Raw genomic sequence first — 16175 nt, 5'->3', positions numbered from 1 at the left:
GCGGTCATAAAATGGTCAAAATAGTGTCGTACACACTTTTTCTGACATAATTTACATAATAAGTTGTTCTATTTCAGAAAATTTAAATTAATTTGTATTTATTAGACTATAATAAATACAAATTCTGTATTTTTACCTATTTTATAGTTTATGTACACCTATATTCTTTGGGAGGAAAGTATACACTCATATAATACATAGACCACAAAGCCCAACTCTAGGACATTCTCATTTTGGATTTTAAATAACGGTTTTTACTTCCTGTATCCTTACAATTTTCTCATGCATCCCTCAAATTTTCTAAATGACATTTTGCTTTATGTAAAAGCGACTTTTTGAAATACATATTTTGAAAACATTCCTGAATCCGATTTTAAAAATAAAATTTTCATAACAAAAACTTTAGAATGTGATTTTCGGAAAAGAATTTCCGAAACAGTAAAATATATTTCGGTATTAATTTTTTGGAATGATATTTTCGAATAATGCCTTTCCAAATGAATTTTGCTAAACACTCCTATATAAAATTTGTTTGAAAAAGAATTTTCCAAAATACGTGAAATATGTTTTGGAAAGAGCCTCTTGAAAGAAGTTTTTTCATTTTTTTATTTTTTTATTTTTTTATTTTCTCTCCTCTTCTTCCTTTGCTTTGCAACGTTGCCTCTCTTTTTCTTCCTTTGCAACAGGATAATGATGAAAGGGATGACGGCAACAGTAGTGATAGTGAAGGGTGTTTGAGTCTTTTTATTTTATTGAGGATGTAATTAGTAATTATGAAAGTGCTAGAAGCAATAACCTTAAATAAGTGACCTAAGCCCAATTATTGATTAAGATTTGTTGAGAATACACACCAATTAACCAAATTAATTTTTAACAATATGTCAAAAGTATTCATAAAACATATTATGTTGGTATTAAGTTTTCAAGATACATATGCATCTATGTAAACAAATTTTTTTTCAACATACATTCTTAGAATGTACTTTTGTTAGGAACTTTGATAACATTTTGTTCAGATGCAGAATTATACATATTTTTATTTTCTAGATAAACAATGAAAATGTTTTTTTATTGAGATATATTAATATAATGTATTTTAATTGTATATGTTAATATTAATTTCATTATATGAGGGTGACGAGAAAAGAGATTGGGAGGTGGACGGGTTAAAAGAAGCGAGTGGAAGGGGAAAGGGATATATAAGAAAAGAGGGTAGAAAATTTAAAAAGAAAGGGTGTGAGAATAGAACAAAGGGAGGTACTCAGAACAGCATGATCCCCAGTTCAAGTTGGGCCCTTTGTACAGGCCAATGTTCTCAAGGTAATGAAGCCCATCATCACTTTTTTGTAGGTTCCAGCCCGTCACTAGTTGTCCCATTTTTTTTTCCTACAAAAATTCTCCCTTTTAATATCAATGATATATCCTATAAAATGTGTTTCCAATAATAAGAGCGAGAAAAAAATATTTAAAAAATTTAATTAAAGAATTTAAAAACAAAAATATTAAAAAATAAATTTTAATCTAATTTAATTTTATAAAATTTACTTATGTTTTTTGTAAATTTATTTTATCACTATATATATATATATAAGTGATTTAATAACTGTTAAATAACATGTTACATGATGAATTCAACTAAAAATAAATTTTATCAAGATAAATGTTAAATGATTTTATTACTATATTAAAAAAATAAACTTTAAACTTGATTTATATAATGTAAATTTACTAATGTGATATATGAGTCTTCCTCTAAGAATGTATTGGTGTATTACATGTGTTTAAAGCTTAAAGCGCGTAAAATGATGAGAATCACATGAATGAGGCGATTATATGAATCACATAAATTCTATAAAATAAATTGACTATAGTTATGTAAAAAATGCAAATCCACGTATATATTAAAATATCATCTGAAATTTACCGAGAAAGTTGAAGTCAACCTATAGGATATAATTCACTTTTATATTTGGTAACTTTGTTAAGTTCGGTATTAAAATCATAAACTTTAGTTAGATAAAGAAGAAGAATACTCATATTGTGACATCCGGACACTGATGAGGGCGGGTAGTGATTATTGGTGCAAGAGACACAAACAAAGAGCGGTTCTTAGCAGGCTTCTAGTAGAAGGGACACATGAATGAATCGAACATGCACCAGAATGAGAGGGATCTAGAGACTGTATAAGTACGGGACTATACTGTTGAAGGATTGCTTAAAAGGATTGATTTGACTACTTATATCACCAAAATGCATTTACTTTTTGGTAGTCTAATCTATAAGAACTGCATGGTTAAACGTGTTTAGACTTGAGTAATTGAGGGATGGGTTGTCAAGTAACAGAGCTGTTGAACCATAAAACAACTTAAATCAAGCGGGCCATGTGAAATTGCTTAGCCGATGGTACCAAGTTTTCTTGCAATAAATGGGCATCTACTTTGTATTCATAGTAACTACCATGTCCTCTTCATCATTTTCTATGTTCTGTTACCTGCATACGTGAGAAAATTGTATGACATTTAACATTGTTGTCGTGTTGCTTTCGTTGGCATCAACACGTTTGGAGAAAAGCAACTGTAGTTATCACAATTTTTGTGAATAAAAAGTATAAGTTGGTTTGTCTCATCAATTCTGCTTTTCACCCTTCACGCAATTATATGATTGTGCTATCTCATCTATATATTTCCTAATGTTAGAAAGAGTTAAGAACATATTTATATTATATATATAGTCACTTTTGTATACTGTATTATGATTATATGTTATTTAGCGTTTTCAAAAATCTAGTATTTGAACTTTACAAAGAATAAAATATATAATCTCAGAAGATAAATTCAAGCTTAGTTAAAGGCCTACATGAAAAAAATTTACCTCAATTGTTATAAAAATCTATTTTAATTAATAAGTTATAACCATTTACTTTCATTCAAAATTTAATATACAGTATATGTATTAATTAAGTTTCATCAAAAACTAATATCTACTTTAATATCTTAGATTTACTCGCAAATATAAGATCAAATGATCATAATAAGTTTATTGCAACCTAAGTCACATGATGTGAAAGAATTCTTATCTTAGTTTCTCTTACCTTAATATTTTAATGTGACTTAAACATTACTGAAGTTAAGATATTTCTTTTACTAGGTGACAATGCTTAATACTTAAATTAAATAACTTATTTATCATCTCATGTGTTCACAAATTCATATAATTTTCATCATTGACAACCATTTTCATATAACATGCAAACTTCTTCAATTTTATATAAGAATCAATATTCAATTTGTATTATTCAATGAGTTAATAAAAAGATCAAATCAATAACTTTTTTTTTCAACTTGAGCAAACATATTTTTATTTGAGTGAAAATATGTTCACTACACTAAAAATTGGACAAAATTTTGGTTTAGTGGGAGTGTTATTTTCTGTTAAGAAAAATAAGGTAAAAAACAATATTATTTTTAATCCTATTTTTACTGAAGCGAAAAATATTTTGTTTGACCAAAAATAGGACAAAGAATAATATTTTTGTGTCTCTGTTATATTTCTCTTTAAGAAAAAATATAAGAAAAATTAGTTTTAACAAACAATCAAACTAGATTTCAAGAATAATTTCTAAAACATTTTATATAATACAAGTTCTAAAGAATACAAATGATTAATTCAAAAAATAATTTGCTCAAATTTAATTCTTTACTCATATCAACTCAACCTTGGATGATTCTTTTAACTTAAATTATTTATGCTTATATCAATGTTGTAAGTTATCGTAAAGAAAAATTCTAAACTTAAACCACTAAAATTCTAGAATTCATATACATAACCTAGTCACTATATCAATGTATCAATAAAAATATCTAATTCAAAACATTTTAAATGTCAAACAAAAATTCACAGTAAAGCTAAAACATTCATTCAATTTTCAAACCAATCACAATTTCTACATAGTAATCAAAATCTAAAGATCATGTCACGTTTATATATATATATATATATATATATATATATATATATATATATATATATATGTCATCTATCATAAGGTTGTAGAAAAAAATAATTTTCCTTACCTACGGTAAAGTCACTCAAAATATAGGAATTAAAACAAATTATTCAAATACAAAAGATATTTAATATACAGTAAAACAAGTTAAAATATTTATTTTTCTTAACTGATCTCACTAAAGTTTATAACACAATCTTAAAGAAAATGAAGAAATAATCTTTAAGTAATGTTTGAAAATCTAGCCGAATAAAAATATTTCTTAGGTTCTGATATACTAAAAGATGTTATCCAATAGATAAAATATGGAAGAGGAAAAATAAAGTTGAGAGAAAAAAAAATATAGAACAAAAGAAGAAAGAGAAATAAAAAATTAAAGAAAGTGAAGGTAGTGCACGGACTTTATCTAATAAATACTCTTAATTTATTATACTTTAGTTTTAAAAATGTATTCACAAATATAATTAATTCCTTTTCATGTAAAGTAACGTACATAGTCCTCAAATATCATTTAACTGTTTCATTCGATTTGTTTTTTTCAATATCTCTTAAATCCAAAACAAATAAGATAATTTTAAAAACTTAATTTTTAGTAATTTTAATTATAATATTTAATAATGACAGATTATTTTTCAAATTTTGAAAAACGTAAACACGCAACACGATTTCGTTGTCAATATTTACGTAAGTTATTATTGTTACGTGGTACTTACCAAAATTGAAAAAATAAATATATTTTTTTGACACAACTAAATTTTTTTATGTTTATTAGACACTATTTTTCTTTATTTGTTAATTATTTTTTTATTAAAAAAATAAAAGTTTACACCTTTATAACTATTTTATCTTTTATAACTATTTCATCTTTACATTATGTGTTAAATGAATTAAAAGTATATTATAAAATTATTATAAAAAGAAATATACCAATACAGTTAATAGGTAGATCGAGTCTCATCAATGGTTAGAGTGAAGAGTGACTTGGGTCAATAAATAATACATTAACTTATATTTTTATGTCTTTTTTTTTTTTACTTTTTAATATATTTTTCTCCTACATGAACATAATCCACGATGATCTCAATATTTAATCTAAATCTATTATACTTTATATATATATATATATATATATATATATATATATATATATATATATATATATATATATATATATATATATATATAAATAAAGAGAGAGAAAATGTTTTGTTATTAAAAACTCTAACTTGAATATTAGTTATTTTATATGTTTATATCGTTTTGAATTTTGAGTTATAAAATTATATTTTTGAAATTTTAATTATTCTTTTTATTCTAATATTCTATTTATAAAACTTTTAAATTTTCAATTAAAATGATCAAATTATATTAGATATTATATATATATATATATATATATATATATATATATATATATATATATATATATATATATATATATATATATGGATTTCAGTTGAAACATTTAATTAATTTTTAGTTTTTATTAAATATTGTCTCAATATACTTTACTCTTTTTAAAATCCATATAAAATAAAATTTACATCATACTCTAATAAATCTAAGAAACATAATAAATTATTTTATTTTTATTTTAACTTTAGATAAATTCATCTGGTTTTATTTTTTAACTGAAGTCCAAACAAAAGGATTAATATGAGATAAGTTTTTTATATATATATATATATATATATATATATATATATATATATATATATATATATATAAACGTAAATGCTGCATTCAGCAATCCATTAACAGACTGACATAAGCGAGCACGATAAATCATTATACAAAAATGAAAGTGCAACGCGGCTTTGTTTTTTCGTACCACGCACCAACAAAGGTAACACGCTTTTGTGAGACTCGTTGTCCATATCAATTCTGCTCTATCAATATATATATATAATAAATCAAATAATAATAATAAAATAATTATAAACAATAATGATAAACAATATAATAATATTAATAAAATAAATATAAGTAATAATAATTTTCTATTTTTATTAAATAAAATATATTTTAATCTAATAAATCTATCACATCATTAACTAATTTTTATCTCAAATTCTTTAATCTAAACAACTTTATTCTCGCATCTCTTTCTCTTTAAATCCACTATTCAATCTAAATACAAGGTAAAATGAATATGATGATATTTAAATGAACAATAATATTCAGATTTAATCCTTTAGTACATCCCTATTTATGTACGAATGTTTCAATTAGGTCCTCGTTTTTTAACGTGTATCAAAATGGTCCTTAATTTTGAAAATTCATATCAATTGAGTCCTTCCCGTTAAGTTGGGTGGACGGCGTTTAAAAAATTGATGACTGGGATGCTGAGATGAGGAAATGTTACTGACGTGGCATTGAGCTGGCTTTAAAAAGAGTTTTTTTATGGTAAATCAAAACGCAACGTTTTGATTTTGAACACAATCAGTGAGTGTTTTATGAGAAGGAGAAATCCCTAAATTGCAGAGGGTTTTGTCGAGGGTTGTCGGTTGTGTTTTGTGGTTCCAATTTGGCGGACAATAGGTATCGTTTCTAGATTTGCGAGTGATCTATCGGTGGTATTTCGGTAGAATCAGGAAGGTGTTGGCGGTGAAGCACGTGGAAAGCAGTGACGAAAGTGTTCGAAGTGAACCACGTGTTCAGGTTAGTAAATGTGCTTTTGATTGAATTTTGTGATGATTTTGTCGTTTATGGTTGTCGTAACCTGTTGTATGTTGTATATTGTTTCGTTTTCGATTGCAATGTGGTCCCTCGTTATTAAAGCGTTGTTTGATTGTCTTTTTCAGTGGGTTGTGTATATTGTTAATGCTTTTTTTTGTGGTCCCCCATTGTTAAAGTCTTTTCTTACTTTATAGGTTAAAATATAATTGTTGTGTTGTACGTAATGGAAGGAAATTTTGAAGTTGTTTTTCACCATGGTGGGAAGTTCATAAATGAAGGAAAACTTAAGTATGAGGGGGAGAGTACAAGTTTATCCTTTGACCCAGACATGTGGAGCTATTTCCTTGTAGTCAGTGTAGTAAAAGGTCTAGGTTATGATGGGTTTAAGGAGTTGTTGTACTGCGTTGGTGGTGATTCTGTTTTGGAAAATAGGTTGGAACCTTTGTTGGATGACATAGGAGCCATGCACATGATTACCTTAGCCAGGCTTAATGGTGAGGTTCATCTATTTGTTGTTCACAATGTCTCTGAACCTGAGGTGATAAATATGTTACAATATATTCCTCAAAATACAGATGAAGTAGAAGTTGAACCTGTAGGTATGGTTATGGGTGAAGGTGAAGAGGAAGTTGGGGGTATGGTTGTTGAACCTGTTTTAGAAGAAAGAATTGAGGCTGATGATGTTGTTGAAGGAGAAATTGAAACAGAGGTTGGTGAGGGTGATGATGTTGAGGCTGTTGTGGTGTCAGAAGAAAGAGTTGAGGCTGATGATGTTGTTGAAGGAGAAATTCAAACAGAATGTGAACAACACAGTGAAAGAGAATTTGAGGTGGCTGTTAATGAAGGTGAGAGAGGTGAGGATGATGATGTTGTTGAAGGAGAAATTGAAACACATGTTGGTGTGGGTGAGGTTGAAGAGGATGGTTGTGATGTTGGAAGCTGGACCAGTAGTGGTCATGATGATGGCAATGAGGAGGTTAATTACGACTGTATGGAAGGTCTGGTTCATGTTAATGTTGAGTGTGATTTAGAAGAGGAGGTAGGAGATAGAGTGGCAGATTGGTTTGGTAATGTTGAAGTTGATGTGCAATCTGATGATAGTGATGTGGATCATGGAATCAATAGTGATCATCATAGAGGTTTGTCCGATGATGAATGGAAATCTGATGAATTAGACAGTGGAGCAGAAAGTGAAGCAGAAGATGCGGAAGAGGAGGGTTATGGGAAGTTTGTAACCTTCTGCATGCCTAAGACAATGGTAGATTATAAATGGGATGTGGGAACTTATTTTGCTAACAAGGAAGACTTTGTGGATGCCATTAAAACATATGCAATAGAAAATGGCAGAAATATTAAATATATTAAAAATGATAAGAAGAGAATGAGGGTAAAATGTATGGGTGCTAAAGGAGAGTGCCCCTGGATGGCATATTGTGGTTATATGGAAGCCTTTCATACGTGGCAATTAAGGACTATTGTTGATGACCACAAATGTAGTAGAGAGCACAAATTAGGATTAGTTAATGCAAAATGGCTCAGTAAAAGGTTGGAAAAAACTGTTAGAGAAAATCCACAAGTAAAGGGAAAGGAAATTCGTGAGAAGATAAATCGAAAATGGAATGTGGGTGTATCTAGATGTATGGCTTATAGGGCAAAGGCCATTGCTTCAGAAAATGTTGATGGGTCTTTCAAAGACCAATATAGAAGGATTTATGATTATGCCAATGAGGTTTTAGTTCGTAATCCAGGATCCACAGTAAAAGTCAAAGTTGAAGAGAATGTGGATGGAATCAGTTTTATGAGGTTTTATACATGTATGAAGGCCTGCAAGGATAGTTTTGTGTCCTGCAGGCCAATAATTGGGTTGGATGGTGCTTTTCTGAAAGGAAAGTATGGTGGTGAAATGTTAACTGCTGTTGGTAGAGACGCAAATGATCAAATGTTACCTCTTGCGTATGCCGTGGTCGAAGTAGAGAACAAGGATACTTGGAAATGGTTCCTTCAACTTCTGGTTGAAGATCTCGGTGGGGAGGAAGTAAGTTCATCATTTACATTCATGTCGGACCAGCAAAAGGTAATGCACATGACCTATTCCCCGATTATGTTAATTATCTTTGAGGTTGAAATCATATCTCTAACAACACTGTCATAATTTGATTCAACAGGGACTACTACAAGTTGTACAAGAAGTCGTGCCTGGAGTTGATCAACGTTTCTGTGTTAGGCACTTATACGCTAATTTTAGGAAGAAATTCCCTGGAAAACAACTCAAGCGTTTGATGTGGAAGGCAGCTACAGCAACCCATCCACAAGCATGGGAAGCAGAAATGAGAAATATTAAACAGCTTAACGATGAGGCTTTCAAATACTTGTTAAAAATCCCTCCCAGGTGTTTATTTAAATTTCTATTCTTAAAAATCTGCCAAATATTCACAGTAACATTGATGAACATATATATGTTGTAGGTACTGGTCAAGATCAAGATTCAGCAGCAAGGCTCAGTGTGATACTTTGGTTAACAACTTGTCGGAGGCTTTCAATAGTGTAATGCTGCATACAAGGTCTAAGCCAATCGTAACCATGATGGAGGAAATCCGGCTTTACTTGATGAAGAGATGGGCAACTAACAGGACAAAAAGTCAATCACTTTCTGGGAACATTTGTCCAAAAATAAAGACTAGACTAAAGAAGGAGTCTCAGTTAACTAAATATTGGATACCGTGGTAAGAATGAGGTTTGTTGACTTATGATTTCTTTTTAAATGTGTTAGTGGTTTATGATTATAATGTGTTTCTTGTTTGGATTTTTGAAGTTCGACATGTGTCCCAAGCCGGTGACAAATTTGTAGTCAATTTAGATGAAAATTTGTGTACATGCAGGAAGTGGGAAATCACTGCCATACCATGTTGCCACTCGTTAGCTGCTATGAAATTCCTAAATCTTGATGCAGAGGAATTCATTCCATGTTGTTTTAGGAAGTCAACATATGAAGAAACATACTCTTCAATTATCTATCCAATAAATGGTAACAATATGTGGGAGATTACCACATATGAAGATGTTCTCCCTCCACCAAAAAGAACTTTGCCTGGAAGACCAAAGAAGAAGCGAAGGTTGGAGCAATGGGAGTTGGTGAAGGATGACAAAAGAATGAGGAAGGGTGGTTTCAAGAAAAGATGTGGCATTTGTAAGGAAGTCGGCCACAATAGGACTTCTTGCACCAAAGCACAACAAACACAACAAAGTAACCCATCAACTCAACCAAACATCCCATCATGAAATGAAGAAGAAGCTGCAGTTTAAGGGGATAAATGAACAACTTTTAATGTCTCTTTGTATTAGACAGTACTTTGGTGCTCGTTTTGTATTACACAGCAACTTGGTGCTCTTTTTGTATTAGACAGTACTTTGGTGCTCGTTTTGTATTACACAGCAACTTGGTGCTCTTTTTGTATTAGACAGTACTTTGGTTACACAGCAACTTAATGCTAATTTTGATGTTAAATCCTCTTTTTTGTCTTCTTTTGTAAATAATTATGATGTCTTCTTTTTTAAATAACTCGTCGCCCACCGATAAGAGGACGCTCGTCCACTCTGGATGGTCGAGAGGACGCTGCCCAAGCGATAAGAGCACGGTCGTCCACTGCTGACGCTCGAGAGGACGCTGGCCAAGCGATATGAGCACGCTCGTCCACTGTGGATGCTCGAGACGACGCTGGACAAGCAATAAGAGCACGCTCGTCCACTGTTGACGCTCGACAGGACGCTGGCCAAGCGATAAGAGCACGCTCGTCCACTGTGGATGCTCGAGACCACGCTGGCCAACCAATAAGAGCACGCTCGTCCACTGTTGACGCTCGACAGGACGCTGGCCAAGCGATAACAGCACGCTCGTCCACTGTGGATGCTCGAGACGACGCTGACCAAGCGATAAGAGCACGCTCGTCCACTGTGGACGCTCGTCCACTATGGACGCATTAGACAACGCTCCCTCAGCGAGAAAAAAAACGCTCGTCCACAGACGACGTTCGGTGCATGGTCGGCCAGCGATAATAGGACGCTCGTCCACAAAGGAGGTCTATGATAGCAATATATACACTCATAAAACAGTGACCCTGACCAATGCAGATTGTATTAGACTCATAAAAACACCTCAGATATGCAGAATTTTTTAGACTCATAAAAACATTACAACTTCAACATAATAACATTATTTTTACTCATCACATTTCATAACAAAAATAAAGTTTTCAGTAGTAAGAAGTCTGACTTTCATTGAAATGGAAGAAAAGTACAACACGGTTACAACCCATCAGCCCATTCTCATCAACATTGATACGCAAATTGTATTTATTACACATAAAAGAAAAACCAAAAATATCAACACCTTCATCCAGTTTTGAACAACCAACAAAGATTTCTCAAACTTAACTAAAATTTTCCTATTACTATCCATTTCTTCACTGTGCACCGAACTTTCTTTGTTTCCTTCACACTTTAAGCATTTGCCCCTTTCCTCTTCCACAACATCATTGAACCATTTGAAGTAGTTGCAACCACCCTCTTCAGCACCATTCTGTATAAACAACAATTGATTCTCAAAAACACTTCCACATAATACAAACGTCAAATAAATCATACCTTATACTTCGAGCATCCCCAAAATTGCTTGCCACGATTCTTCAAAGTTTTAGCAGTTCTCAGCGCGCATCTCAGTCCACAGTGGCAAATCGGTGAACACAAATTACGGTTTTCCTTCCGCCACACACTGCATGTCGACGAACAACAAGAATGCTCCTTCGACATCGTCTTCGAACAACTACGTTCTTAAACCCACCCACCTGCGACGAACAACTACGTTCTTAAACCCACCCACCTGCGTCGAAGAACTGCGTTCTTAAACCCACCCACCTGCGTCAACCGATTTGGGGATTTCTGCAATTTAGGGATTTCTCCTTCTCTTTATGGTTCACTTGGAACACTTTCGCCACTGCTTTCCACGTGCTTCACCGCCAACACCTTCCTGATTCTACCGAAAACCCTCGACAAAACCCTCTGCAATTTAGGGATTTCTCCTTTTCGAACCACAAAAGACATCCGAAAACCCTCGACAAAACCCTCTGCAATTTAGGGATTTCTCCTTCTCATAAAACACTCACTGATTGTGTTCAAAATCAAAACGTTGCGTTTTGATTTACCATAAAAAAACTCTTTTTAAAGCCAGCTCAATGCCACGTCAGTAACATTTCCTCATCTCAGCATCTCAGTCATCAATTTTTTAAACGCCGTCCACCCAACTTAACGGGAAGGACTCAATTGATATGAATTTTCAAAATTAAGGACCATTTTGATACACTTTAAAAAACGAGGACCCAATTGAGACATTCGTACATAAATAGGGATGTACTAAAGGATTAAACCTAATATTCATGAATGCCAAAAAGGTGCCTTAACACTTATGTAATACAATAAATATATAATAGCTCATAAATCATTTTCACATTTAAATTTTGAAAAACGAGAAAAATTTAAATTTAATTATCAATTACAAATGATGTCGTAAGCATGTGAACAAGTATTACAAGTTGTAAAATTATATATTCAACTTGATACACTTATTGAAATAATCCAATAATTAAGGTCAACATATAGATTATCATAAAATTAAACAATAAAAAAGTAAATGTGATCTTGTGACTACGTACCATAATACTGAAGATTCTTTTGTATACGGATCACAACCATGCTTATTGATTTATTTCAATTACGAAGGATTAATTTACTTCACACAAATTTTTAATGCGCATTCACGTGTAATAATAAGAAGTATGTTATATAAAATATTTTAAATGAAAAAAATATTAAATAACTTTCACGCTTTCATGATAGTAGATACTTTTAATTATCTTTATTTTTTTCCTTCTGAATAAAAAGAAATTTGCTCCAACGCAATTAGAAAATTCCTTTTTAGATATTAAATAAATTCACAAAATCGAAACCATTTTAATTCTGTGATATATATTATTTATTTTATTCCTTAATTAATACTTTTTATGTTTGAAACATGTTAATCTTTTCTAAATTTAATAACAAAAGATAAGATCACCTTTTAAATGATTAATGACAAAATTGTTTTTGAATATCTTGTTTCCATTCTCCCAGAACAAAATATCTTCTTGTGCACTCCATCACGTGTACTGACACGCGTCACGATGTTATTGGATAAGTGTCACGTCGCTATTCCTTCTCTTCTAATACACTCAACTGCCGTTGATCAAACTCACCACTCCCCACTCTCTTATTTGTAGGGTTCTCACATCGTCATGGACGCGTTAAGCAAGAAACCGCGTGAAAAAAACGGCTCACTATAAATACAACAACCCAACCATAAATAACGCCGTTCCGTTTAGCGTGAGAACAAAACTCCAACAAGCAAACCCTAATCCGAGCTTAGGACAGATTTTCATTTTCGTTTCTCACTCAAGGTCAAGGAGCAGTGAGACAACGCCATGGATGACGAAGTGCGCCAGATCTTCAACAAGTTTGACACGAACGGCGACGGAAAAATCTCTATCACAGAGCTGCGAGACATGCTCGGCACGCTCGGATCCAAAACGACGAAAGAGGAACTGAAGCGCATGATGGAGGAGCTCGACAAGAACGGCGACGGTTACATCGATCTCAAGGAGTTCGCGGACTTCCACTGCAATGACGCCGGAAACGACGACTCGAAGGAGCTGCGCGACGCGTTCGATCTTTACGACGTCGACAAGAACGGCCTCATCACCGCGAAGGAGTTGCACGACGTGCTCTGTAAGCTCGGCGAGAAGTGCTCCCTCAGCGACTGCCGGAGAATGATCAGCAACGTTGACGCTGACGGTGACGGCAGCGTTAATTTCGAGGAATTCAAGAAGATGATGGCTCGCTCTTAAAATCATCGCGACTCCATTGTTAAAAGGTACGTTTAAGTTTCGTGATGCCAGGGTTTCGTTTAAGCCGTTATTAGGAAAGTATGAAATTGCACATAACGTAGTTGTTAACATCTTCTGTACATCCTCTACCGTGACATGTGGCTTTTAGGTGTTAGGTTAGGGACTGAAGATTGAAGAATGAAGAAGTAGTAGTAGAAGAAGTAAAATTTGTAGGACTAAGTTCACTAGTTGTTATGATAATAACTCTTGTTTTTCATGGAAAACCTATAGTTGTTTTTCATAGAAAACCTATGTTGTTTTTTTTAATTCCATTGTCACTGCACTATTATTTTTCAAATATGAATCGAGCTACCATTCTTAATTTCATGGACTGCAACACTTTTTTTCTTCCTTAAACTTTTTTTGTGCGGGGAGCCGAGACTGGAATAATATAAGATATTTTTTCCTACGTATCAGGAACGGAAAGAGAAAAACTTGTAACGGACATAGGTTTCTTTTTCAGTTTTGCATAGGAACAAGCAATCACCCTTACTTTTGACTTGTTCTTTTTAATTTTATTATTATAATATAATACAATAAGAGATTTTGAATGATTGGTTGAAATTGTCTGTGTACGATATCTGCAATTTGGAATTGAAAGAATTAAAAACTGAGAAAATATAGACGAAAACGCGTGAACGGCCTGGGACGGTTCATTGCGTGATGTCATGAGGTATGATGTGAAGGGAGTGGTGGTGTTGCTGGGCTAAACGCGGAGTTGAATTGAAATTGAATAGGGTGGGTTTGGTTTGAGAGTCAAAAGAATAGGAAATTTAATAGCCAACAACCTGCAATATAGCCATTCCCTCATTTGTATTAATTTCCTCAGTTTTTGGTCCACACCTCCCAACGGTCTGTTTCTCTCATTATATTAACTTAAAGGAGGAATCACTCATATATAAGAAAAGTCCGGAGCTAAACTTTTCTCTCAGTAGTCTTCTATCCAAATATGTTGACGTTTTTGAATGATTCTAATTTATTTAATTGAAATACCTAACTTTTTTTCTTTAATTTTTATGAAGACTATTTTAAAAATTATGGCTAAATTATGATCTAAGTTTTAATGTTCTAAAATATCTGTAACAAATTGTCGGCACTTAATGTTTTTATTTTAAATCCACAAAATCTGTTTCTTCAACTTTATGCAATGTGTTTTTCTTTTTTATTTCAGTATGGTGTTAGGTTAATATAATTTAAGTAATCAATGGAGGTTATTGTATGGAAAAAAAAACTATCATGGGAATTTAGAAAAAGTTACATTTTTTAACAGGTTTTCATAAACCTTTAAAAAAAATAAAAAGAAAGAAAACAGTAAGTTTTCATATGTTATAATTAGTTTTTATATAGCTTCCTATACTGTTTTCTCCTAAAATTAATTAAGAATAACTTTATCCATATAAATTCTATTCCTATAGAGTATTCAAAGTAGAAAATATATAACTTTTTTCTTTTTTTAGATAATTATCTATATAAATTTTTTGTCTACTGATCATTTCAAAGATGCTCTAAAATTAGATAAATATCTTTAATAGTTACAGAATTGGGACAAGAACTCAGTCCAATCTTAAAAGAAAAACACAGTCCGATGCAAAAGGTTTAGAAATATTTATGATATCGCTGCTAGCAGTCAACTTGAAGTCATTGAAGACTCCACAACATTTAAAAGGTGCAATAAAGAAAAAGGACTACACTGCTGAGCATAAATGTACAGAGGAAAATATCAATACATGAATAGTTTGAACACATTTTTAGTTTTAAATTATTAAAGTATTCGATTATGTCTTTTATATTTAATAAGACGATATGTAGAAATAACTATAATCATAAACTTTTATTGATGAATGAGTATTTAAATTAAATTATAAAGCTCATGACATAAAATTGACATATATATTTAGATACTAAGCAATTATATATCTTTAAAGTTTATAGGGTGATGATTGTTTATATAATTAAAATTAGTTTTTTTAAATAAATAGTTACTGTTCTCTTTGGTAAGCCTTCGTAATTTTATTAGGTATTTTATCTATTTTTTCCTTATTTTGTATATATAAAAGTTTATAGGATTTTCATAACTCCAAGGATATGCTTATTTAATTAAGAGAATGGATTTTAAATAATAAATAGATGAATTTAAGTAGATTTGAAGATAAAATTTGTATAATTTTTTTTGAAAAGATTTGGTGGTAAAAGTAAATGGATTTGAAGGTGAAATTTATGAATAATTTGTTTAATATGCTAGATAAAAAAAGTTTTAATATATTAAAATATAATAATATTATCTTATTTTTATAATAAAAGTTTATATATTATTTATTATTATTATTAATTAATAATATTATTATTAGTTATTAATAATAATATTATTATTATACATAATATGTTATTATTATGTAATGCATTATTATTATTATTATTATATACATAATATATTAACATTTTTATTATTTATTATTATAATGTATATATATATTATTATTATCGTAATGGATCTCGATATTTTAACAATTTTTTTAACA

At 31.1% G+C, this 16175-nt stretch overlaps 2 protein-coding genes across 4 annotated transcripts; both read left to right on the top strand.

The window, feature by feature from the left end:
* Nucleotides 1-7928: 7928 nt before the first annotated feature.
* Nucleotides 7929-9964, top strand: LOC148204511 (uncharacterized). The gene is made up of 4 exons (XM_088111203.1): nt 7929-8759; nt 8851-9074; nt 9151-9408; nt 9565-9964. Exons 1-4 carry the CDS (start codon nt 7929-7931, stop codon nt 9962-9964), a joined length of 1713 nt encoding a protein of 570 aa, XP_087967329.1.
* Nucleotides 9965-12994: 3030 nt separating this feature from the next.
* Nucleotides 12995-15515, top strand: LOC124824544 (uncharacterized). Of its 3 annotated transcripts, none has more exons than XM_088092965.1 (2): nt 12995-13643; nt 15195-15515. In XM_088092965.1, exon 1 carries the CDS (start codon nt 13195-13197, stop codon nt 13615-13617), a length of 423 nt encoding a protein of 140 aa, XP_087949091.1. In that variant the 5' UTR covers nt 12995-13194; the 3' UTR covers nt 13618-13643; nt 15195-15515. The 3 variants fall into 3 exon arrangements, with proteins under 3 accessions (XP_087949091.1, XP_087949088.1, XP_047152933.1); XM_088092962.1 differs by having other exon boundaries at nt 15189-15515; XM_047296977.2 differs by lacking the exon at nt 15195-15515 and adding an exon at nt 13766-13978 and having other exon boundaries at nt 12996-13643.
* Nucleotides 15516-16175: the final 660 nt, after the last annotated feature.

Source organism: Vigna umbellata, chromosome 1 (genome assembly GCF_029865625.1).
Source record: "Vigna umbellata cultivar VRB3 chromosome 1, Vumbellata_1.0, whole genome shotgun sequence".
Taxonomy (NCBI): domain Eukaryota; kingdom Viridiplantae; phylum Streptophyta; class Magnoliopsida; order Fabales; family Fabaceae; genus Vigna; species Vigna umbellata.
The sequence above is the reverse complement of the archived record's forward strand: the minus strand, read 5'-3'. Positions and strand labels throughout refer to the sequence as shown.

Bases quoted from the DNA above. Each gene is read 5' to 3' on its own strand.
- LOC148204511 (XM_088111203.1), top strand. From the start codon at position 7,929: ATGCCTAAGACAATGGTAGATTATAAATGGGATGTGGGAACTTATTTT. The intron at 9,075-9,150 runs GTGTTTATTTAA...TATATGTTGTAG, and splicing joins TTGTTAAAAATCCCTCCCAG to GTACTGGTCAAGATCAAGAT. The intron at 9,409-9,564 runs GTAAGAATGAGG...GTGTACATGCAG, and splicing joins ACTAAATATTGGATACCGTG to GAAGTGGGAAATCACTGCCA.
- LOC124824544 (XM_088092965.1), top strand. From the start codon at position 13,195: ATGGATGACGAAGTGCGCCAGATCTTCAACAAGTTTGACACGAACGGC.